Source organism: Aulonocara stuartgranti (genome assembly GCF_965226115.1).
Source record: "Aulonocara stuartgranti genome assembly, chromosome: 18".
NCBI lineage: Eukaryota > Metazoa > Chordata > Actinopteri > Cichliformes > Cichlidae > Aulonocara > Aulonocara stuartgranti.
This window is the reverse complement of record NC_138954.1, coordinates 3601586-3625978: the sequence shown is the minus strand read 5'-3', so window position 1 is coordinate 3625978 and position 24393 is coordinate 3601586. Positions and strand designations below refer to the sequence as shown.

The following is a 24393-nucleotide window of genomic DNA, read 5'->3' as shown; positions in this document are numbered from 1 at the left end:
GTCAAGTGTTGTAGTCTGTATTTACCCCACTGGATGGACTGAGGTACTGCACACCATCAAATCAGCCATGTCTAGATGCCTACATCGTATTCCTCTGTTTCATGAAGCTCCATATTTAATTAACCCATTAAAATACATTTTAGCAACCATGCTATTGAAGTAGGTGAAATGTTTCTTCATTACCACAAACACACACTTATAAAGAAAATCGCACACACACTGTCCTGTTGCCCGAAGTATGAAGAAATGCTACGGTACTAACCATGTAGCGTTCCCATATTTGATGCATTCTGACAGTTATTTTGCAGACAGACATTGACCCCATGTTTTAAATAATATATCTAAAAAAATAACTAAAGAACTCACGATATTGATCATGGCTGCCAGGAAGTTGATGAGGATCGAGACGAAAATGATGACGTTTCGTGCCGCGTAGGTTTCGTTTATCCAGCAGCAGGCTTTTCTCAGGACCAGAGGCAGACACTTGTAGTCCTCCGCTGTCGTAACTAGGACCAGGCAGGAATGGAGGATGATGAGGACCGAGAACTGGATCACCATGGTTACCATGCTGCAAAAACACAATGATAAATATGCCAGTGGGACACTGCAGCTTAGGACTAGTCTTTATTTGAACAGGTAATCAAGCTGACTTTTAAAGAATAATTTGAATATATTTAATTGTGAGCCCAGCATAGTGGTGCAGTTGCTAGCACTGTTGCTTCATAGTGAGACGGTCCCAGGTTTGACCTCACAGACTGCCCGAGAGCTCTCTGCGTGGAGTCTGCACATTCTCCCCGTGTCTGCTCTCTCTGCGTCCTCACACGGTCCAGAAACAAGCATGTTGGATGAACTGGTGACTCTAAATAAGCTTGATGTGTAACTGTGAGTCTGCAACAGACTGGTGAGCTGCCCGTGTGTACCCACCTCTCGCCATATAAGAGCTGGGACAGCAGCACTGTGACCAGGAATTGGATACATGGATGATGTTTTGTTTTCTTTATGTCACGAGCTTACTGAGCATTTCAATAAGCTTGTGAAAAATGGTAACGCATATTGGTCACTACAGTGGACAGCTATTCAAAGGCTGTTTTCTTGTATTTGTGTCAGTGTTGATGGCACACTTGCACATAAACCACATTGGACACTGATGTGTCACTCCATACCCTGCCACCCACTGGTCCTTTAATGTTACTATAGATGTGTAAAGTGTTGCATTGTAATTATTGTTATTTAAGCCCTTCATACATGAAGTATTTTTATTCATCTTTTCACACCTAAAGATAAATAAAAACACTGAAGAAGAAAATCCTGATTGAGATTGAATTCATGCATGAAGGGTTAAGTGAAAAATAGTCTGAAGAAACAAAAAAATATTATGTATGTCCAAAACTTCAAACGTATTGTATTACGAGATATCAACAGATGGCACAACAGGTCTGGGCTCTTCTTTTATGTAATAACAAATTTTACATCCATCCAATCGCTTCCGCTTATCCTTTTCAAGGTCGCAGGGGCCACTGGAGCCTATCCCAGCTGTGTTAGGGTGAGAGATAGGGTACACCCTGGACAGGTCTTCAGTCTGACGCAGGGCTACCACCAATATCCTAATACCAATTAGGATTGGGAAATGTGCTCTAAACTCCTAACAGCCCAATGTGGGATCACAGATGACTGATAGCGCTGCCACTTGGGCGGGATGCAGAGGAGGTTAATGTTAGTGTGCACTCAATGGCACTGTCCACCTCCACAATGTACAACGTGTGGCCTAAAAAAATCTCTCTTACACACACACACACAAACACACACACACACACACACACACACACGTCGGGTAATTATATCTTTCGGGACATCTAATTGACATAATGCTTTCCCTAGCCCCTTACCCTAACCATGAAACATGAATGCCTAACTCTTACACTAAACCTAACCATAACCAATTGTAACCCTGACACTAAAACCACATCCCCATAAGAGCTGTTGGTCCCCACAAGTACAATAAACTTCCAATTTTTGGTCCCCACAAAGATATGAATACACACACACACACACACACACACACACACACACACACACACACACACACACACACACACACACACTGGTAAAGGTTTTAAAACGTGTCACCTGCTGGAAAAGTATCTCCATCACATCAAACATCAATTTAATGACTTTTGCTTTCACTTTTCACTCTGGCTTTGGTGTATTCGGTTTTGTTTTTATCAATTATAGCTCCATATGGTCATCTACTGAACGAACATCTGAACACTGAAGGCTCGCTATTAGCACAGAGTAGGTGTAGTTTTGGAAAACAAGGCACACCACTGAACTAAAACGGGCAAATTACTGAAAACGTATGTGGTGCTCTTACAGAATAACACAACACAGGCCAACGCTAACCGAATAAAAATGGCCGCTGCTTTTTTGTCCGGTGCGACCAATTCTTTTTTAAGGTAGGAGTTTTTATAATGCTTAAACTTACACTGAGATCTGGACACTAACCAGATATTCAGCTATGACTCTGGTTCTTTGTTTGGTTTTCATTCACGTGAGTTAATGATGATTTATATAAGGACCTGAAAGCAGCACCATTGCAGGGGAATATTTCCTGAGAGAGTCTGAGGACAACACAAACCTGCAGAATTCTTGTATTTAGTGAAGCTTGTGTGCTGTTGTTCTATAGATGCAGGCAGGTATCAAAGCGGCTTTCAGATTGTCAGTTGGCATTACCTTACTCTGTTCTCCTCGGCTGAGATTCATTAAAAGCTTGTGATTCTGCTCGAGCTGACCTGGTCACACAAGATTTCCTTCACAGTCAGAGTCACAGAGACAACACAAGGCAAGATACGCTTATAACGCAGCTGTTTCTGCCTCCTTTCTCTTCTTTCCTTCACCTAACCCACTCCCCCCCACCCTCTAAACCTCTGACATGATGAAAAAAAGAAAACCTCAACCTTTACATTTAAAATACAACCTAAATCTGTTCACTCAACCCAAGTCCTTAACCTCTCACAGATGACATGAGCATCTACAGCTGTGTGCAGCAGAGAATGCTAACCCATATACTAAGGCTACATAGGTCAGGGTTTTGTTATGTGATAGACCAGTGAGCTGTTCAGGGTGTACCCTGCCTCTCACCCTATGACCTTTAGAATAGCCTCCAGCCTCAACATGACCCATGTTTTTACACATAAACAAGCACCATGGAACATACTGGACAGCTAGCATTTCCTCTCTGATATGATTTTGGTGCGGTACAGATTAATGTCAGAATTTCCAAGTTCCCCAGGATTTCCATCTGGAACAGCCCCCCAGGTAGGACTTTTAACTCGGAAAGTCAATTCAAGATGGCGACAGTAAGCGTAAGCAGTAGTAGAACTGTAAAACCTGTAATCTCTAATCTACTGTTTTGCATTTGCGCCTCACTAAATAATCCATATGCGCCCTGTCCATGACTGTGGAACTCAGGAGCAAACATAAACAGTGTATCCATTGGATTTTGGTGCTACACCCACATAAAAATCAGTCCCCAGTGTCTTAGACGCAACCAAGAGGGTCAGGGAAGTTCCTATTTTACACTGAAGGTGCAAAAGCTGCTACACATGCAGAATTAAGAGATTGCGCATTTTGAAATGATCATTTTATTGAATATCTGCTCTCTTACCTGGCAGAGGGTAGCAGGCTTTGGATGGTTGTGATGAAGACGAGCACAATGAAGGCGCACACCAGGTTGGATTTGAAAACCTCGTCCCTCATCTGTGAATACTGCACAATGAAGAGAAGACAAAGAGAAAGAAGACGGAGGAGGAGGAGCAGGTGAGGGGAAGACGAGAAACAAGTTTTCAGACAAACAGAGAAGACATCAAAATGCAACTCAAACACGCCAGTACACTGCCACAGATGCATGCCACGGTTCAAACACAAGCGTTAGAGAGAGACAGGAGCTGGTGGGTTAGCTGTGGGGTCCTGGGGAAGGTGCGAAGCTCACAAGCACAATGCTAGCTTTTAGCAGAGTCAGAGACGAAAACGATGCACGCCGTGTCAAAATAAGCAGACTGCAAAGCTAAAACTCAGTAGGAATAATATCAAATTAATTAGCTTTTTCTTTCAAATGTCTTTTTAGTCCTAAAGTATCAATGCTAACAACTCAACCAAATAAAAAACTCTAATAAGGATTTCTAAAAGCCTCAACCTTTTTGACTTTCTCCTACTTTTTTCTCTGTATTTTACATATAGACCTACTTTCTAATTTTTATATTCTGAAACCTGGTATAGTTATGCTAGCAATCAATGTAAGTAATCCAGACCTGTGAGGAAACCTTCAGACTATTTGCACCTGGCCAAAGGTTCAAGAATTTTCTTAATGTTTGATAAAACGACCTGTTCTCTTAAATAAGAAGACTAGCTTGGCTGCTACACTAAAAACAGAAAGAGATACGCTAGCCTGTTTAACAAGTACACAAAGGGAGATATTAAAACACTAGTTGACTGTTTTAATCATAACCATTACTCATAACACTTGGAAGATATTTTTGAATTTTGGAGAGCACCAAGCTAGCACTAAGCTAGCACTAGCCTAGCACCATGCTAGCGTACTCATGCTAATTAGCTTACTAAGTGCACAATCATAACAGTAGTATTCACTGTCTCATCAGATAGCTATATTTATTATTGCTTCTAAATACTTTACTGTTTCTAAATATTTAATTAAAAAATATTTAAAGTCTACACGTTAACACGTTTTAATTTTCTGATCCTGTGGCTTCTGCCGAGTTACACGAACATAACTTGACCTGAGTCACCAGTCTGACCAAACTGCCCTGAATTGTTTCACTGAAAACTTCCCACCCTGTAACCCCCGCTGCCCCGTCCTCGCTCTGTCTCTTTCTCAAAGGGTGCTGGGAAATTAGCAAGAGGATGCTTCACGTTTTGTCACAACTTTGGCAAAAAAAGATGAGGGAGGCCAACAGCAAATCACTGCACATTTACTAAAGAGGTTAAGAGGGCAACAAAATAATAATAATAATAATAATAATAATAATAATAGATTCTTGGAAAAAGTTTTTAATGTAAGATTCAAGGGGAAACACAAATGTGAAGAGGGAGAGGCAAAACGAAAGTCAACTTAAAGGTCAAAGTGAGCTCAGTAATGTAACAAAAAATAGGGTAAAAAGGGACCAAAAGCTTCAGAAGTTCACTGCATTCACTAAAGAAAAGGCGGGAAAACACAGACACACTTTCCAACTTCCATATCTCATGATAACGGCAATGAAAACTGGCAGCTGTGTTTAACCCCGTTTAGATGTTTGTATTTGAGTTTGTTTCTTTTAAAGACAAAATAAAACACAAAACCACTTTTTAAATATCTTTAAATTTGTTTTCAGATTAATAAAATCACAAACTGCTAAATAGTAAGGTATGATGCAGATTAATTCATCAAAGGTCATTTGACTATTGACACTACTGCTTATATAGAATTGTAAATAATCTTTTGTGTAGTTTCTAACACAATAACGACATTAAACGACATACCACAGATGATTAAAAAAGTAACAATAAATAAAATTTTATAATAATAAATCCTAATGTAGACACTCTAGTATTACATATAGTACATTTAACAGAAATAAATATTTCAAACATCTCATCATTATGACACGTTCAGCTGCAGTTATGGGATATGGAAGTCAGGATTTTGAGAAAAAAATATTTTTTCCTGTCATGCTGTTTTCCTTTAGTGAATGCAGTGTGCTCCTGTAAAAAAAAAGAAAGAAAAAAAAATAGAGTTGAATATGTTGTCAACTTTTTCCACAGGACTGTAAAAGGGGTCCACGGCATGGACGTTTGGTCATGAGTAAACTGAAGGTGGAAACTGGACTCCAGGTGTTGGCAAACATCATGTTTCATCCAGCTTCGAAGCTTGGCGAAGAAAAAAAATCTCACATCCTTCATCAGATTTGAAGCACGTCAAACATGAGTCACAGTTACACGTGTTTGATGCGTGAGAATAATAGTTACATTAACTCACAGAAGATATTAATGCCATGCAGAGTTAGTCTGTAATGTTAGAGATGAAGCTGATTGTGTTGTTATTACGGAGTGTGAAGTGTGCCAACAGAATAATAATTAATTGTTGTATATTTTTAACCTGTTTTGTTTGAACATATAAACCTGAGAAGAATCCTAAAATACATTTAATTAGAAGAATTTAATTTCACTTTCTTTCATTTAAATTGCATAATGGAATTATGGATAATAATATACTAACTCAAATGCATTAATTATTGACTGATTATAAAGTCATTTACGAGCCAAACATACACTCACAGCTTTAAGCTGAAAATGTTGACATGTCACTTCTGCTGCTACCTTGCAACACGGCCTGCTGTTTGAAGCCTTCCACCATCCCAGCATATGCTCCTGCAGGATATATACTTATCAGACACCCAGCTCTATATGCAACACATTTGCTAATGCTACAGCCACACGAGGCAAAACAGTGTTTGGGGACCATGACACAATCAAAACGACTGTGACCATGTGCAACAAACTTGCAGTGGCTGCTTTGAAGATAAAACGAGGTTGCAACAACTTTCACTGCAATCAGTTGCTGCCTTCAAAGCAACTGCTGTTACAACCAAATTTCCCCTAGTGGGACAATTAAACGATTATTCTATTCTATTCTAACTTCAAAACTTTCAATAAACTTACAATAAGATGAAGCGAGTTCAGTTAAGTTCATAAATTCCTCCATAAATAGCAACATAGTTGCCACAGGACAGCAGTTTAACTGCAAAATGGCCCCGGGCCTCGACAACCAAGGTGTATAAGCGGAACAGTTGGCAACTAGTTAAGTTGTGTTCCCTGTTGCAAGGAGATGCAGACTTACATGTGTACATCTGTCTGCATTTATGAGTTAAAGGGTGATAATTTACAGTCAGTCTGGAGGCAGGTGAATTGTGCAATCTTACAATCAAAAGCGGTTGACTAGCTAACTAATTGCAAACAGGCAGTGGAGGAGAAAGAATCCAATGTAAGGAAGGAGGTAAGCAAGAAAGTTGCTTCTCCTACTTTTACTCTAGAGTGATGAAGCCTAAATCCCAAACACTACCTGTGTGCTACAGGAAGGAGGGTTAGATGTTGGTTAGATGTCTGATAGATATTCTGTGGCGTCAGTTTTCTTGTTTTGCTCATTGTTTTGCTTCATTTCAGAGCTTTTCAGAGAAAATCCAGGTCGACGCCAATGTCTGGCTTAACCTTCTGCATTCTACGTTCTGCTGTATTAATTATTGTGGTGGCACACTTCAGAGTCCATTTGCTACAAAGATGAGTAAGTCTTTAGCTAAAAGAAAATCCTTGAACATTAAATCTATTTTGCAGTGCATCGTATCCCCTCCCCCCAAAAAACACAACTTTTTTTGTTAAGTCATTAAAAGTTGTGGGATCTTAAATTGACTCAGATTGACAGTAAAATACAAAATGTCAGTCTTTTTGTTCCTGCAATCCCACAGTAGTACCTCATGTGCCTTTAGCTTACTCATGATGGGACAATAAAAAATTGCTGGTTATTGTTTTGCTTCTGAAAGTCGTCATTTAGGAAAAGATATGAGGAGGGAGAGAGAAAGAAAAAAACAGTTATCTGTCTAAAACCCCAGCTACCTTCTCTTCCAGGCTGGAGTCTTTAAACATCAGTGAGAAAGGCTTGATATGCTCTCTTCTCAACTTATCGCCACTCCGTAAGTCGATGGCGCTCTCTATTCGCTTGTTAATTTCCTCAGGACCAGAGTGGACATGCAAAGCTTGTGCGAGATGGTTTGGAAGCAGATTTATCGAATTTCTCGTTAGGGCAGCCAGAGTCTAGAGGGAAAGCACATGCACATAGAATGAACCTGCTTGTCCCCCTTTTGGTTTCATTCAAGTTACAAATGAAAAAGAAGAACAGACACACAGTTACATTCAGTACATACACAAAAGAAAGTTAAGGAAAAGGAAGAAAAGGGAAGACCAAAATGCAACATCGGCTATCAGACCGACACTTCAGAGCAAGTCATGCATCTTCCATTCACCCCTGCAGCAGGTTCACTTTGCACTCGGGTTAGTGGTGACAAAGCTCTTAAAACAAGCACGCATTATAACAAAGCTGTAACTCATGTGCGGGACGTGAAAACAGAATCAAAATGGCAAATCGTGAAATGAAGGACAGAAAACAAAGGTTTGGATACAAGCGGAGCAAATGCGCAACCATTTATTTCCACCTGTTATTATTATAACCTTCAAAACTTTCCAGAAACAAAGTTAAACTCCATTAAACCCTCACCCCAGACAACCCTGCAAGACATTAATATGCACTATTATAAAAGGTAATTGAACAGCGCAAGGCTCTTTCTTTACAAGGGTCTCCTCGGGTTTTAATTTACCACTTCATCGCTTCCCGTCTCACTCGGCCTTCCTTTAACTAAAATATATCCAAGGTCAAAAGCTGCCATAACTCTCTTTTTAAAGCAACCCTTTTCATCCTCTGCAAATCAAGTCTACTAGAATCATTACAGGCTTTCCCCCCCAAAGGTTTTCGGGTGAGATCATTTCTGCTTACAGACGTTTCAGTCTGACTGTGAAAACGGCCAAATCTACAAATGTAGAAACACCGAGGTCAGTACATCCGGATTTACTCTGCAGTTATTTTGATTATACTTTCATGAGGTCACCAGCATGCAGATCCAAAAAGATACAACTGATGAATCATTTACTTATTCATTTAAAGGCTATTAGCCCATACCAGAGCTGACACTGGAGTAAAACACAGAGTTTCACGCAGGCTGTGTAAATGCACAAACATGAAAAACAAACTATAAAGGACTAAATGTCCGACCTCAAAGGTCCAGAAAAGGTTTCACATATGTACCAAAGGTGTTAAAATACTTGTCGGCACAGTTTTGTCTAAATTTTAAATGTCTCTAAAATTTTAGGTAAAATATAAATTTGACTCTTAGATGTTCAGGTTTTACCGTGTAAGCCCCAACCTTTTTTGCACCACGGAGCAGTTTATGTCCAACAATATTTTCACGGACCGGCCTTTATGTGTCGTGGATAAATACAACAAAATAAAATCAGTACCAAAAATCAAAATCAGTATCGGTGCCAAAAAAAGAAGATTTATTCACAACACACGGGAAAGACCCAGGGAAACGGAGTTAATGATAAAAATGATAAAAACCCTGAAAACCATAAATTTCACACCCGAGCCTCAACTCTCACGGCCCGGTGCCAAACGACTCATGGTCTGTGGCCCGAGGGGTGGGGACCGCTGGTTTAAGTTATGTGGGACACATTTATTACAATCTGACATACACTCTGTATCACTGGCAGAACATCACTTCACAGCAAGTTAGTTCTGGGTTTCAGTTCAAACACATTAGTTTTAGGATCCACTGTTTAGATATGAGACACATAAAGCTTCAGTGAGGCTAGAAAAGTGTTTTAAAGACACACTTTCAGTGTCTGTGTGAATAACAATAACACTGCTCTGCAGACTGTGCACCTTTTTTTTTATAAGAGGGCCATTTTTGTATAGTTACGACCCCCTCTGCATTGGGGGCTCGTCCATCCTTTTTTTTTCCGTCGGGTTGACTCGTTCTTTGTTCTTTGTTCGTTGCCGTTGTCGCAGGTGGGTTACCTGTGTTCTTGGTTAGCTCTACTTTTCTGGTTGGCAGTTTTTTCTTGTGTGGGAGGGTGTGTGTTAGTATGGAATTTAAATTGGAGGATTTCGCTTTAGGCCCAACTGAAGAAAAGCTGGACAGATGTAAAAAGGATGACCTCATTCTTATTGCCAATTTCTTTGATGTGACTGTGCCATTGAATGCAAAGAAAAAGGAGCTTAAAGAACTCCTGTGTATTAAACTGCATGAAAGGGGGTTGTTTGGTGAGCCAGGTCCTGCAGAGGGAGTTGAGCTGGGAGCTGTTGCTGGTATTCCTGCCCCACTGAAAAATCTCCCTTCTCAAACTGGCCCTTCTGCGGAAGAGCTGCAGTTAACACTGCGCATAAAGGAGGTGGAGTTAAAAAAGCAGCAGTTGGAGGTGGATGCCATGCACTTAAAGGTTAGGGCTCTGGAGATAGAGAGGGGAGCCGCTGTATCTGCCAGTCCTCCTACACCTCGGTCAGCCCCGCAGTTACCATCCCAGAAGAAGCCAGAAGACAGCTTTGATGTAAGTAGGCACATCACATTAGTCCCAGCATTTAGAGAAACTGAGGTAGACTCTTATTTCACAGTGTTTGAGCGCATTGCAGGTGGACTACACTGGCCAAAGAATGTATGGTCTCTTTTACTTCAGTGCAAATTGGTGGGCAACTGCTGCGCTGACGTGAACATGCTGTGTCCTCCTCGTCTGCCTAATATTTGAACTCTGTTTGTAAACTCTGATATACAGCTGACCTTAGTTTTATTACAGTCTTGTGTCTGCTGGCCCACTTTAGTTAACCCCTAGCTTTTACTCTTGCCTGTTCTTTTCTTTGTGTATTAATTGTTTTCCCGGTGGTCTGTTGAACAGCCCTGTCGGTTTTCAGTTCAATGTTCGTAATAAAACCCCTTATTTACTCTGATTTCATGAGAGGGCTTGTGTATGTTTCTCCCCTCCTATCGCCTAGCAGAGGGGGTCGTAACAGTATCCTTGCATCAAGGTACAAATTAAATTGTCCCCAGAGGTTTAAAAATTGTTACAAACTCAAGGCTACAGTTAAGTTCCCTCCTTCAAGGGTAAAACTGCAGCAGCTTACAGTGACAAGCTGTTGAGTGTCATTGTAACAAGGATCAAGGATCGCTCGTAGGAAAAAGGAAATTAACCTCTTCCTCACATGTCCTCCTTTGGTGTTTTTTCTCTATCGATGACCTCAGCCTCCACTTTGACTCTTTCTCAGCTGTACAGCCCATCCTGACGTAGACGACATGTTGGCTCCAAAGGTAAAAGCGATGAAGGTCACACATGAGGATCAGAGTCATTTTCTCAGGCCCATTGACATTAGCTACCCATCATTATTAAGTAGCCACATATTACAAATTACCCTTTGAAGTGTTTGAAACCTGTGGAGCTGGCAGCCATTAATGATGATGGAGACGTAGTCAAATTCAACATTTCTCACCAATTCTGACCGATCCAACGTCTCACCTCATCTCGCTTCATTCAACACATTAACGTGCGACATCCATCGTGCTCAGAGAGATCATTAAACGTTCGTTTTCAGTCTCTAAATGAAGGTTCTCAAACAAACACCTTCATTAGCGGATGCCTCTTCTTCTGTGTTTCATGTCAGGGCTCCTCTGACCGTCATTACATGCAAATGTGAGTCCAATCAGAGCTACCTGGAGCTTATAAATGACAGCAATTTAGAGGTCTATCAGACAGTGCCTCATGATTCACGAGAAGCAAGATCACTTTTTACTGTCAGATGAAAGATTCTCACGTCTCACAACCACAGAGTGAACGTTTTATTAATTATTCATTATAATTAATAATAAATAAAACGTAATTATATTTTAAAGTTTGAGGTTCTTGCTGGAAATGCCTTTATTGGTGAAATGCCTGTATTGAGGTAAACCTCAGATTACAGTGACGACAATCCTTCTTATTTGTGTTTTCCTGGATTCAGCCGAGAGTGTAGCTGAACTATCGACCGTGTCTGACTGCGTCGGGCTTCAGAAGAAGTCCTCTGTTTAATGACGAATGTGCTTTGAGGCCGACTAAAATCTTGACTCTCGTGCACCTCTGGAGTATCTTGTGTTCTGCTGCTATTTTTAGCTCCCTCTGTGACCTGTTCCCTCGCCTTCTACTTGTGCCTCTGTACAGCACACCGGATCTCCTTCAGATTTTTGTTGTGGGCAGCTAGGCAAAAGCCAAGATTGTGTTTTCAGTGGGCTCTGATCCACCACACAGCTCAGATTGTTTCCTTTGATTTATCTCACGCGCACACTTTGGGCTGTTATCGTCGAGCGCAGGGCTGCTCGATTATGGCAAAAATGATAATCACGATTATTTTCACTGAAATTGAGATCTCGATTATTTGACGATATTTATTTAACCCTTTAAGACCTACCATAGAATCAAGTCCACCAGAGCTTATGTTTTTGTTTTTTTTTACATGCTGTAGTGCCATTTGTGGGAGCATTTCAAGTTGCTATACAACTGTTATAGCCCATATTTTAATAATATGTATGCATTAAGTCCATAGTAACTACATTAATTGCAAAAAAGTGCAATAAACTACAAAAAAATTGAAAATCGTTTTTGTTTTTTTTTACATATATTTCTACTTGGAGAAATTTAAGAGGTTTATCCCTCAAAACTTTAAATACAAAAAAGTTGCAAAAAATAGTTTCCCACCACAGGAAATTTATCTTGAGTGTCTTCATAGTTTTATTTTGGAGATACAGCTATTTTTATATACTGCAGGAAAAAAAAATCCTATGATGCAAATTTGCAAAGGAAACAGCACGTGCATCAAAATAAACTATTTCCAGCAGTGCAATTCGAGTTCTAAGCTTCCCAGAAACTATTCAGAAAAGTCAAACATGACTTATAAAAACACCAGTATAGGCTTTTAAGGCCTACAAGTAAAAAACTACATTTTCCGCGAAAATGACGTCACTTCCGGTTTCGGACAGGAAATGGCGGACATGCGATAGTTCACGTTGACGTCTTTTTCAATGTGGGAAGTGTTACGAACAGCTGATCGGATCGGCAAAGCGTGTTTCTGGAATATTATGTTTTTGTTCCTGCAAGCGCTTTTTATGCAATTTTTGCAAAGCTTTATGTGGAAGGAAACCGTGACCGAGGACAAGCTGATGGCATCAGATGTAAGTACAACTCCTCCGGTTTCATATGCAAAACAAATTATTGCGCTAGCTTACGCGGTTCAGGTTCTACAGGGATTTAAAGGGTTAACAATAACAATGTATTGAATAATGACTTTAAAAAATAATATAAAATAGTGTGCAAATACTGATAACAGTGCAAATGTTTGCAATATAAAAAATAAATTAACTTCTGCTTAGCTTTCCGAGCTTCCCTTGGGTCCTCTTAATTGTTGTGATGCGTGTTCGAAATGCAGAGAGGTGCGCTCGATTTGCCACACGAGAGTAAAGCACGAGGGAGGGGCTAATAATCGGCTCAGTCATTTTTAATGATCATTGAAAGCCCAGATCGTAATCGTGATTAAAATTCGATTAATTGAGCAGCCCTAGTCGAGCGGCACATCGAGAGTTTCACCAGAGGATAGGCCCCATTCCTGCCTTTGAGCTTGAAAACTGTGGACTTGTTGACAGTCTATTTACTTATCTGCAAACTGAACTGTTTTTCTAGTTGTCACTTGAAATGTCAAGAGCTTGCACTTAAACCTAGCAGGTAGGAGGAAATGAGGTGCAAACTAAAAGCATCAGGAAAAGTTCTGTCTGCATAATAAAAACCACAACGGAGAACAGTGACTGTGAGCTCAGCCCTGTTTGCTCTCAGCACACAGCGAAGAGATCGGAGCTGAAACTGAACTTGAGCTCAACAATTCATCTTTTGCATATGAATGAAAACGCATGGCCTTTGTGTCAAATCATTAACATATTTGGAGCGGTTTCATTATAATGAGGAAACTGGCTGATGAGCATCAGCTACGCACTCCAGGCCCAAGACAGGTGAGGTGACGGTATGCAGACTTTATTATCAGCTAATTTCAGACTAATCTCAGCTCATTTATGTGGGAAAAATATACAGACGATATGTCTGAATGCGACATGCTCCATGCGTCTGTTAAATAGAGACAGAGTCAGCTGTGATGCTTTACAGCACAAACTCAGATCGGGTTTGGGAGTGTTTTATGTCCACACTGTGATTTTGGTGTAAATGCCATAAAATGCATAAACAAGGCAGCACAGAAGTAATAAAAAGGCTTATTGACCCATAAACATAAATCTTTACAGGAAGAGACTAGAGCGTGGTTTCTGTTCTGAGCTGCACGAATCCACATCTGATTAAATCGGTGCTTTTTCAAACTAAAATGACCCTGGATGATGGATGACCACGCAGCAAGTACCAGGGGGCTGAAAAATAGATCAAACTTTACTTCAGAAATAAATTTTGTTTACAGCGTGACACAGAATTGCTTTGGGTTTACTTTAAATACTTCCCCCTTCATAACAGCTGCCCAGGGATGACTTTTTAAACATGATTATCTCGTGCTGTTTTAATTTGAAAATCCTTTCTCAGGTGATCATGTTTAAAAGAGAAAACTTGATCTTTAACTTTGACAATGAGGTCACCTGAAAATACTATAGTCCTGTGTATGCAAAGTTGAATGCCCCGCCCACCAACCCACTTGCTGTCCGTCAGCCTTTTAAAGCCGAGGTGGGGGTATATTTCTCAGTAGCAAAGATTGTAAAACATCTGAAAATACCAGTGAAAGTCCAAAGTTTAAAATTTTCCAATGGCACCCCAGTGGGCCAGACTGGAGTCTTTGCCGGGCTGATTCTGGCCCCCGGGCCTTTTGTTTGACACCTCTGCTAACTAAAACATCAAGCCGTCACTTGGCAAACCTGTTCATCACTTAACCTTCAAACATCTGAGCCGGAAAGAAATGAAACAGAGATGAGCTCCAATGATAATAATGCAAGATTGCTGAAAACCTGCAGCACTGATAATGTAACTGTGTGTTTTATTTTGAAAGGTAAGGTTCTCTTGATTCACTCTTTTCATCCTGTTCACAAGCATAAAAGACACTTTACTACTCCACTCTTTATCTTTGCACATGCAGCCCAGAGAGACGCAAATGTCAGCTTCATCAGAATACATGAAAAAAACACACTAGGTAGAAACTCAGACTTTATGCAGAAAAAATGAATACAGGCTGAAATTCATCATCGCACAGTTAATTTATCATCAGCGTCTGGAGCTGGATGTTTTCTTTAGGTTTCCTCTCTTTAGAGGAGAATCTGGTTTCAAACATGAATCCCTGTGAAGTTTAAAGGAAAGCTGTGAACATTTTAAATATTTAAAACAAGGATTTCCACCATCAAGAGATCAAAGCCACAAAAGAATTTCCTTCTCTTGTTACGCATACCTGTTTCCAGAAATTGGATGAAGCTACATAATATTTTATATAAAAATCTGTGATGTAGACTTGCTGTGTACTGCCAAGTTTTCCTTGTATGTCAGTCCCCTCTCTGACCCTCTGCTACCTGTGAAAACTCCATTCAAAACACAAAACACTCTTCTGTAAAAAACAAGTATCGCAGAAAAAATCCACATCAGAAATCTCTGCACTGAATCATACTTGTTATTAATCTCTTCCACAGCCAGTCTCTTTGCCTCTCTTCCTTCTCTCACCCCAACCGGTCGCAGCAGATGGCCCCGCCCCTCCCTGAGCCTGGTTCTGCCGGACGTTTCTTCCTGTTAAAAGGGAGTTTTTCCTTCTCACTGTCGCCAAAGCGCTTGCTCATAGTGTTTTTCTCTGTATGTATTATTGTAGGGTTTTCCTTACAATATAAAGCATCTTTGGGTGACTGTTGTTGTGATTTGGTGCTGTATAAATACAAATGAATTGAATTAAATTGAAATCTGAATCTATTACTTCATATTCCACAATACAGATAGCGAGCCTTAGTCTTCAGCTAATGAGAGAAGAACTCGGAGGGGGCAGGGCTATGAGCCGTGCTGCTGTGATTTTTCCTGGCATGCACATCCCTCAGGAAGTCTACAGCCTAAAGGGCAACCGCTTCTGAATCTGGCATTTCCCGTCTTTGGACTGGCTACAGTGATTAGTCGTCGAGCAGTGTTTGGCTGCATCGAGCCAGCGGGGGTTACATGTATGTATACACATTAATAACAGAACACACTGCTGCAAAGACCAACATATGACAACAGAACAGGGACCTTTGTACTTATTCAAACTTCCTTTTACACCATTGTTTTGTGGCACTGATGTGACGGTGTGCCCTTTCTCACAAAGCATTATATAATTTGAAACATAAAAGTGGCAGACATAAATCAGCAGAGGATTTTCCCACAAAAGTGCCCTAGTCAAATATCGTTTATACATGAAAGATGGATGTCGCCATTGTTGCATCACCAGCTGATTATTGAAGTCTGGGTTTTCACGCCTGGAGCTGAGCATCAAAACACGACCTGGGTGCTTTCGTGACACCAGCTTAGTGGTTTTGAAACTAAAGAAAACAAACCTGAGCATTTAGAGCAGCACGATGACACTTTTGCTCATATGGAGTTTTTGTCCATGTTTATTAATGAGCATTTACCGCTACTGCAGTGTATACATGACTTAACGTAAGGAGAAGCTGAATATGTCGTCTTCAGACTTTTGATTGCACACTGCTTTGTAGTTGAACTGGCATGACTTAAGTCACTACAGCAGCACTGAGCACAAACTCAGACTGCTTCTAGCCTTCGGCGAGCCTTTAAAGTGAACATGCAAACAAGGTAGCGAGAATTAGGTCAAGGGAGGAGCGTCTAGAAAGAGATCAAGCTGCCGCGCGTCCCTGTCGGCTGAGCCACCTTTCATTTCAAATGCAGACGTGAGACTTGAGCAGAGCTGAAATGAAACATGAAACTGAACCCATTTCTTTCTGGCCTGGATTTCACAGAGCGGGGACTCGGAGTAACCGGGTCTTCTAAGGAAACGCAGAAGCTCCTTCGAGGCAAAAGCACTGCGACTGTGCTGTGCATCACGGGCGCCGGCAGGTACACAGTGAAGCATGAAAGAGGTAGAGACAGAGCCACTGAGTCGGCGCAGAGCCCACACGGAGCTCCGAGTACGATTTCAGGGCACGCGACGAATCTTCTGAGTTTCATGATAGCAATCAGTCCCGGATGGACGATAGCTCCCGTAATCACAGTGACACACAGGATATGATGTCATTTCTTCAGTGGCTATCTGTGTCTTACGCAATAAAACACAGGATAATTGGAAGATAATGGTTGGCCGCAGATACTAAATCCTGTTTTTATAACAGTTATCAGCACAGAGCTGTTACCTGCTGCTTCAGTCAGCTGCCTGTGAAATCGGTGAATCATCTGCTATTATGTGTTATTGCATGTCTTCAACCAGCTGTGTACAGTTAATGGAAGCTCCTAGTGCCCATGTCAGTGTGAAAGCTGCTGTCAGCGTCCTGGCTGAAGAAAAGGAGCATAAAGTCAGATTACTGCAGGTGAGAGAAGTCAGTCATTCAATCTTAGCATAAGAGTCAAACATAGGCTGAGTATTTCTAGTGTTTTTGTTTAAATATCGGCTACTAAAGCAAGAAAAACGAGCTTCTAAGCTAACGGGACAGTTAGATTTTAGTATACTTTAGTTGCCTTATTGACTTATTTAAAGTTTATGATGAGAACACAGAAGAAATGCAGCAGCTGCAGTTGTCAAACTTCCTGGACTTACAGATCTCCTAGTGTGAGTACACTTAACAAGGTGTCGGGCCTTCATGTGGATTCTCTGAATTACTGCTAGAGGGATGGACACCATTGGTCCAAAATTATCCCCATATCCTGTGTTTTGATGGTGGTGGTTGGTCCAAAGTCTTCTATAGATGTTCAGCTGGGTTGTTAAAGCCACAGCATACGATTCACATCACATCTGATTCACTGACCGTGTGATCCCTGGTGCTATATTCCTCCTGGGAAAAATGCATTCCTACTTCTCTGCCTTATTAATTGTTGAGGAAAGGACTAACCCTCACTCACCCATGAAACAGCTTATAAATTCATTATATTTGATCTCTAATCTAATCCAGTAGTTTTACTCTCATTTCAGTAAGAACACATTTTAAAAATATAGAACTTGTGTGGGACTTGAATCATGGCTTCTCGCGTGAGCAGCAAAATGACGTTTTCACCTTTCAAAAGTGGAAAATGTTAACTTCATGCACATGGACACAAATGAATTGATGCTAGACTGGTCTGATACAGAATAATGTTCAAGTAAATGAAGACAAGTGTCCATAAACACTAATTAATTGATTTAATTTCACGACTACGTCAACCACTGCCATCCGACTGTGTCGGCTCATTTCTACAGTACTTATTTCCCTGCAGCAGAGAAGCAGCGGCCACTTAACAAGACGGTGATTAATTTCCAGAAACGCTGACCATGCGGTGGCGAGTCACGTTTACACCGATTATCGGCCTTCAAATATTCATGTCATAACAATGGACGCAGCCAAGACATAACTGAACTCTTCTTGTTGTACTGCAGTCCCTTTATTTCCTGTCTGACTGACACAGGCGTGCACCAGTATCGTGCCAGCCAAATCAGACCAATAGGAGTGAAGGACGGGGGTCACAGAAAACCAGCAGTGAGAACTCGAGCTCCAAGGAAAGCAACGCAACAGAAAATAAAAGTGTTTTTTTTTAAAGAGATGCTTTGAAACTCCTCCGAGGAGCCTTTGATATGCAAAGAGCCACTGTTTGAATTGACTTCTCTAACAGGCTTTCATTGTGCCAGAAGAAAAAAAAAAACCAAGTGGCACTTTTCAGAAAAACCATTCCTCTGCATCCAAACACACGCTTACATCAGACGCTGTAAACTCCTGCTGCATTCAGCCTCGTATACACAGGAGGCGAGTTTGCAGAGTTTGCTGTCAGCTCGGAGCTGCAGGAGATGAAACAATCAAACTGCAGCTCTGCACATTTGGCACACGCTGAGAGCGGAGACACATTTCACTGTTCACATAAGGAGCGAAAATATGGCATTACCATCGCATGTTGTAACAGCGCTGTATTCATAAAAACGTGTAGAATATACAGTGTTAGACTGCAATCTGTTGTGACTGGACTTTTAAATACATATTATGATTTATAATAGTATGTATTATAATAATTGTAATGTATAATTTATGACCTGAATGTCCATGAAATCAAAAGGAAATTGTCAAGTTTGTGTTTAACATTCTTGAGTGCACTCAATCACAGCCAGCCAGACAAGCACACGGGAACTTTAATCAGTCTATTCAACTCAATTTAATTTTATTTATACAGCCCCAAATCACAACAACAGTCGCCTCAAGATGCTTTAGATTGTAAGCTAGACCCAACAATCATATGATGAGCAAGCACTTTGGCGACAGTGGGAAGGAAAAACTCCCTTTTAGCAGGAAGAAACCTCAGTCAGAACCAGGCTCTGGGAGGGGCGGGGCCATCTGCTGCAACCATTTGGGAAGAGAGAAGGAGGACAGGAAAAGAAGTCTATTTTCTATCCAACAAGGAAAACGATGACAGAGCAAAACCACGTTTGGAGTACACAGCACAGAGAAAATCAGACAAATAACAAAGGAGGGAAGAGAACAATTGCAGTAAATAAAAACAAAGGAAGCCAAACAGGAAGAAACTAAAAGAGACGAAGGAGAAAACACAGACACTGATGCATCACACGCGGTCGACAGCCTACTTCTATAAATGTCTTTTAAACGTTTCAAGTTTGATGCTAAATTAAGTCTTCATTATCTCTATTATCTCTGCAGGGTTTTGAAATGGCTTGGTGATGTGTTTAACATGAAATCTTAAGCTAACTGTTTGGCTAACTGTTCGCCTTCTCCAGTTATCCTGATGAAACGTGAAGCTCGACGGCCTGGAGCAGAAGCTGTAGGAAGGCGCCATTCACTTTGTGATGGAGGAACAACGAGTCCTCGCCAAGCGGCATGTTTGTGGTGCTGGGTGTCGGCCAGCAGCGCTGGACACAAAAAGCTCGTCCGATCAAAGCAATCTGGGAATGCTAATGTGGCCTGAGAATGCACTCTTAATCCCCCTCCCATCATCATGCACGATGACATGTCTTTGTTTGTGGGAGGACAGCAGATACGTCCAAGTATGCGTAAGACAACGGTCAGAGTTTAATCTGCTGCAGAGACCGAGCACCCTCATCTACATTAACACTAACACACTGTCAGGTGTAATACAGCAAAACAAGCTCACATTCATTTACTGTGATACATCAGACACCTGGAAGTAACTAAATAAAATGTGTTTACAAGGAAACTCTGCAGAACCTTTCCAATTACAAGAACAAAGAAAAAGATAAAACACAGACGAGGAACGATCTAGAAAGAGTGGTCCATGCTTTTATTACTTCACGGCTGGACTACTGTAATTCCCTCTATGCTGGCCTAGATCGTTCCTGTCTACATCGCCTTCAACTGGTGCAGAACGCTGCCGCTCGCCTGTTGACCGGTTCAAAAAAAAGAGACCACATCACTCCGGTTCTCTGCTCTCTCCACTGGCTCCCAGTTGCTTTTAGGATTGATTTTAAAATCTTACTGCTGGCTTTTAAGGTTTTAAATGGCACTGCACCTTCTTACCTGTCAGAACTCCTTAGTACTTATCGCCCCAGGAGATCTTTGAGGTCAGCCGATCTGATGCTTTTAGATGTTCCCAGGTATAAATTAAAGACAAAGGGAGAGAGGGCGTTTGCTGTGGCTGCACCCAGACTGTGGAACAGTTTACCTCCTCACGTCAGACTCTCCAAAAGCCTAGAAACTTTTAAAACTGCTCTTAAAACTCACCTCTTTTCATTGGCTTTTAGAAAGGTTTAATTTATTTGTTTATTTATTTTTTTATTTGATCAGCGAGGTGTTTTACGAAATTGTGTTCTATTGTATTTTTATCTGTATTTACTGTACAGCACTTTGGTCAGCCTTGGTTGTTTTTAAATGTGCTCTATAAATAAACTTGACTTGACATAAAATGAACTGAATGAAGTTTAAATATTTCAGCCTTCAAAGATGGGCAGCAGCTCAGTCAGCAGTGGTTACACAAACTGATACACAGAAAAATACATACGAAATGTGAAGAAAATGTAAACTTCAAAGCTAAGGAGACATCAGAATAACTGCACCTCCTCCTCCAAGATGAAGGCCAGAACGAAATCCAACAGCTCAAGTTTCACAACGCTGAAATGCTCATGCTCAATAATCACCGCTTTTACTTTACCTTTCACGTGAAGCTCAAATGCAACACAGAAGAGCTCTGAATTTTTCATTTCTCCATCACGTCATATACAAAAATCTGAAATCTCCACTTTAAGGCAGATTGTCCTGCTTATGATCCTTTCAGACAACATAGGCCATGGATCAGGACTGAGAATAAAAAAAGAGTCATGCATGAGCAGAAGACGCCACTGTTTAGAGTTGCCTCCCCCCTCCCAATATTACTCCAGTGTGCAGAACTGTAAAGAGGACAAAACAAAGGATGCTGCTGGTGTAGGTGAGGCTGTGAAATGGACACACACTGCTTCAGCTGCAAATATCTTTTTTACCGTCTTTTCCCAGAAATTGAAACCTCCCCCCTAATAACATCATGCACATCATGAAAGACTCCAAGCATGGTCCCCAGTGTTACCCATCAGCTTCCCAGTAGATGCACCTATGATAACACTTCCTTCAGGAGTATCACATTCACAAGAGTTTTGGAAAACTGACCTTGACCCTGAGGTCGAGGTGACAGAGATTCTAACTCATCTGAGATTTTTAGTAGCTGCACCTGTGGTGTAATTTCAAAATCCTACGTTGGCTCGTTCTCAAGTAACCACAAACCGGGGTGTCCACACCACCCACCCAGCAGGGTGACAACAACACCTCTTTAGTCGTTTACAGCTGAGCGCTGTTGTGTCTGTCAGTCATTAAAAGACGAGACTTTATGACCCTGTCGTCGAAGCATTCCAGGTTTACTTTTCAAAGACATCTCTGCTCTCAAGCATCAGTACTATTGGATATAGACAGCACATGCATTCAGCATAAAATATCTGGGGTGTTTTTAAAACCTCATTTAGGAAAGAACTCAGTTAAGCTGATGGTTAATTAGGCCTGATTCAAATCACTGCAGAGCACAAAACACCGAGAGAAAGAGAAAAGCAGCCCAATGATGTCGCAACAATTAAAGCAGCACAAGAGCAGAGTCGTCTCGGTTTCAGTGCAGGTCACGCTGGTACTTAATTCATCAAAAAGGTATCACACCATTTTCATATGCAACGTAGTCCATGTAAGGGCAGGGATAGCTCAGTAGGTAGAGTGGTGGCCCCATGATCGGAAGGTCGGGGGTTCGACTCCACTGAACGGCTACCCTGAGGTACCCCTGAGCAAGGTACCGTCCCTACACACTGCTCCCCGGGCGCTGCACTGGTGGCTGCCCACTGCTTCACTGGGTGAATGGGTTAAATGCAGAGGAACTATTTCCCTATGGGGACTAACACGCACACTTAAAATGTAATGCCCTCAACATTTGGTAGCCTTACTCAGGCATACTAATGCAACACAATGCAACATAGCTCAAACAGCACAATCTTCTAAAAGAAAAGTAACAAATCTTTCATTTTTTTCTTGCATAAATGTCTTTCAAAGACCTGAAGATGGCAACTCAAGAGCAGATTAAGAAGTTTCCTTTAAAAAGATCTTCACAATTTACCCGAACCACACAGCCTCGCCTTCGCCCATGAACCTGGCAGCACACAACACGTAATCCTGCCTTTAATTCAGTTCAAGCTCATTAATGCAGCACAAATCACAACAACAGTCACCTCAAGGTGGCTTTATACTGCAAGGTAAATGCCCAACAGTGTTCACAAGACACAGCAATCAGACTTTACAGCGCCATCATGTTGTTTCATTGCAGTTGCACGCCTCTCTTCCTCAGTCTATGACTATATATCTAACCGGTGTGTTAGCTCCTTATAGAGGCAAAAGGATCTGTGAACGGTGCAAACAGAGAAAACTGCATTAAATGATACTGTAAAAAAAAAAAAACAATGATGCATTCATCAGCCTGTGTCTGATGTTTTAAGGACATTTTTCTAACATATTTTCAGATATTTCCTGACAGGAAACTCTCTGAACACCATTTGAAACTGTCACAAACATCCATCAGCTGTTAGTTTTTCTCCCTCTCCCTTCCACATTGTTCAACAAAAAAAAGAAAGAAAATGTGAAACAAGCTCAACCTTCAATCACTCTCTCCAAATTCAACCGTCTTAGACAAAACACAAAACCCCTCCGGGGGCTGGTTTGTTGTCACAGGCAGGCAAATGAAGAAGAAATGAGGAGGATGTTTAAAATGGGCCACACAATCACAAGCTCGTCATCCGAAAATAAAAAATAAAAAGAAGGCTGGCGCGCAGTGATGCGTTACCACAGTAACACATTTTCTCTGCAGAAAGCTGTCCACTCGCTCCCAGGAAAACAAAACCCCCCAAAAAGGACAAAGCAACCAACAAACAGGCGAAACAACTGCGAAGATCCCATGCACTGTAAACAAAAAACAAATAAATAAATTAAAAAACGCCCGCCGTGACAAAAAACTTCATCCTGCAGTGAAACTCAGTTAAAGCAAACAAGCTGGCCAAGAGTATTCTAGTCGTCCAAATATCATCAGGAAAAATGAAACAGAAGTTTATTTCCTCCCATCTACTTGCTTCGTCTGGCATCTTCACTCATTTCTGGGTCCAAATGCTTCAGTTCCAAAACGAAAACAAGCACAGACAATTGAAAACAGTCCAAATTTGTTTAGCTCCAATAAAAAGATGCGTGTGGTTGTTCTAACAGGTGTTACAGTAAAGTTTAGCATTCAGGCGTCGATGAAACGAGGATTTACAAAGTCGCTGCTCTAACGTTGAATCTAACATCGCTGGAAAACTTGTCAAGGATTAGCTTATGTACAGTTTTGATATGACGTGGAGTCCTGCGAAAAACTAGGCACGCCATATGATTAAATAGCTTAATCAACAACCTTTATTGATAATAACTTGATCAAATGATCAGTTTCTGTGGATAAAATCTGTCCCACTCTTCTTTGCAGCATCACTTCATTTTTGCACAGCTCTCTTGAGGTCCGGACTTTGGCTGGACCTTCGCAACATTTTCTTTTTCAGCCATTGCTGCTGTGCTCGGGATCATTGTCCTGTTGCATGACTCAGTTTGGGCCAAGCCCAAATCAATACCCCTGCAGCGCCGCGCTGACCGTCTGTGCTGTATGAAGTGCTATGGCCAAACGTCTCCACTTCCAAACAAGCCATATTTGTTCAATCTTTTCTAATTGTACTGTCATGAATGTAATATTGTATGACAGGAAAAGAAAGAAAAAACTCAGGTTTGTGCATGTCTCTGAGCATTGCATGATCTGACTATGGGATGAATTTGCGAGGATTTTCACTCGTGCTGTAATGTTTGCACGTGCCTGAATGCTCCAGACCAACAAACTGCTTTTATAGAGGTGCTTACACTTGCTGATGATCAATTAATTAAGGGCATTTAATTAGCAGCACCTGGGTCCTACCAGGCTGAGAAGAAACCAGGCTGAGAATGGCAATTAAATAGGTCTGGTGGGCTTGTGCCAGTTTAAAAAAAAAAAAACGGAGCACTGGAGAATATT

At 41.1% G+C, this 24393-nt stretch overlaps 1 protein-coding gene across 2 annotated transcripts in view; it reads right to left on the bottom strand.

Moving 5' to 3' along the window:
* The window catches only part of adcy8 (adenylate cyclase 8 (brain)), a 127817-nt gene that overhangs the window by 35745 nt on the left and 67679 nt on the right, over positions 1 to 24393 (bottom strand). Inside the window, exons 8-10 of one of the 2 annotated variants that reach the window (XM_082514276.1) lie at positions 7660 to 7857; positions 3665 to 3765; positions 367 to 568 (exon numbers count right to left, since the gene is read on the bottom strand). In XM_082514276.1, coding sequence (XP_082370402.1) covers positions 367 to 568; positions 3665 to 3765; positions 7660 to 7857 — 501 coding nt within the window. The remainder of the gene's footprint in view (positions 1 to 366; positions 569 to 3664; positions 3766 to 7659; positions 7858 to 24393) is intronic. The other variant, XM_082514277.1, reaches the window with a different exon arrangement.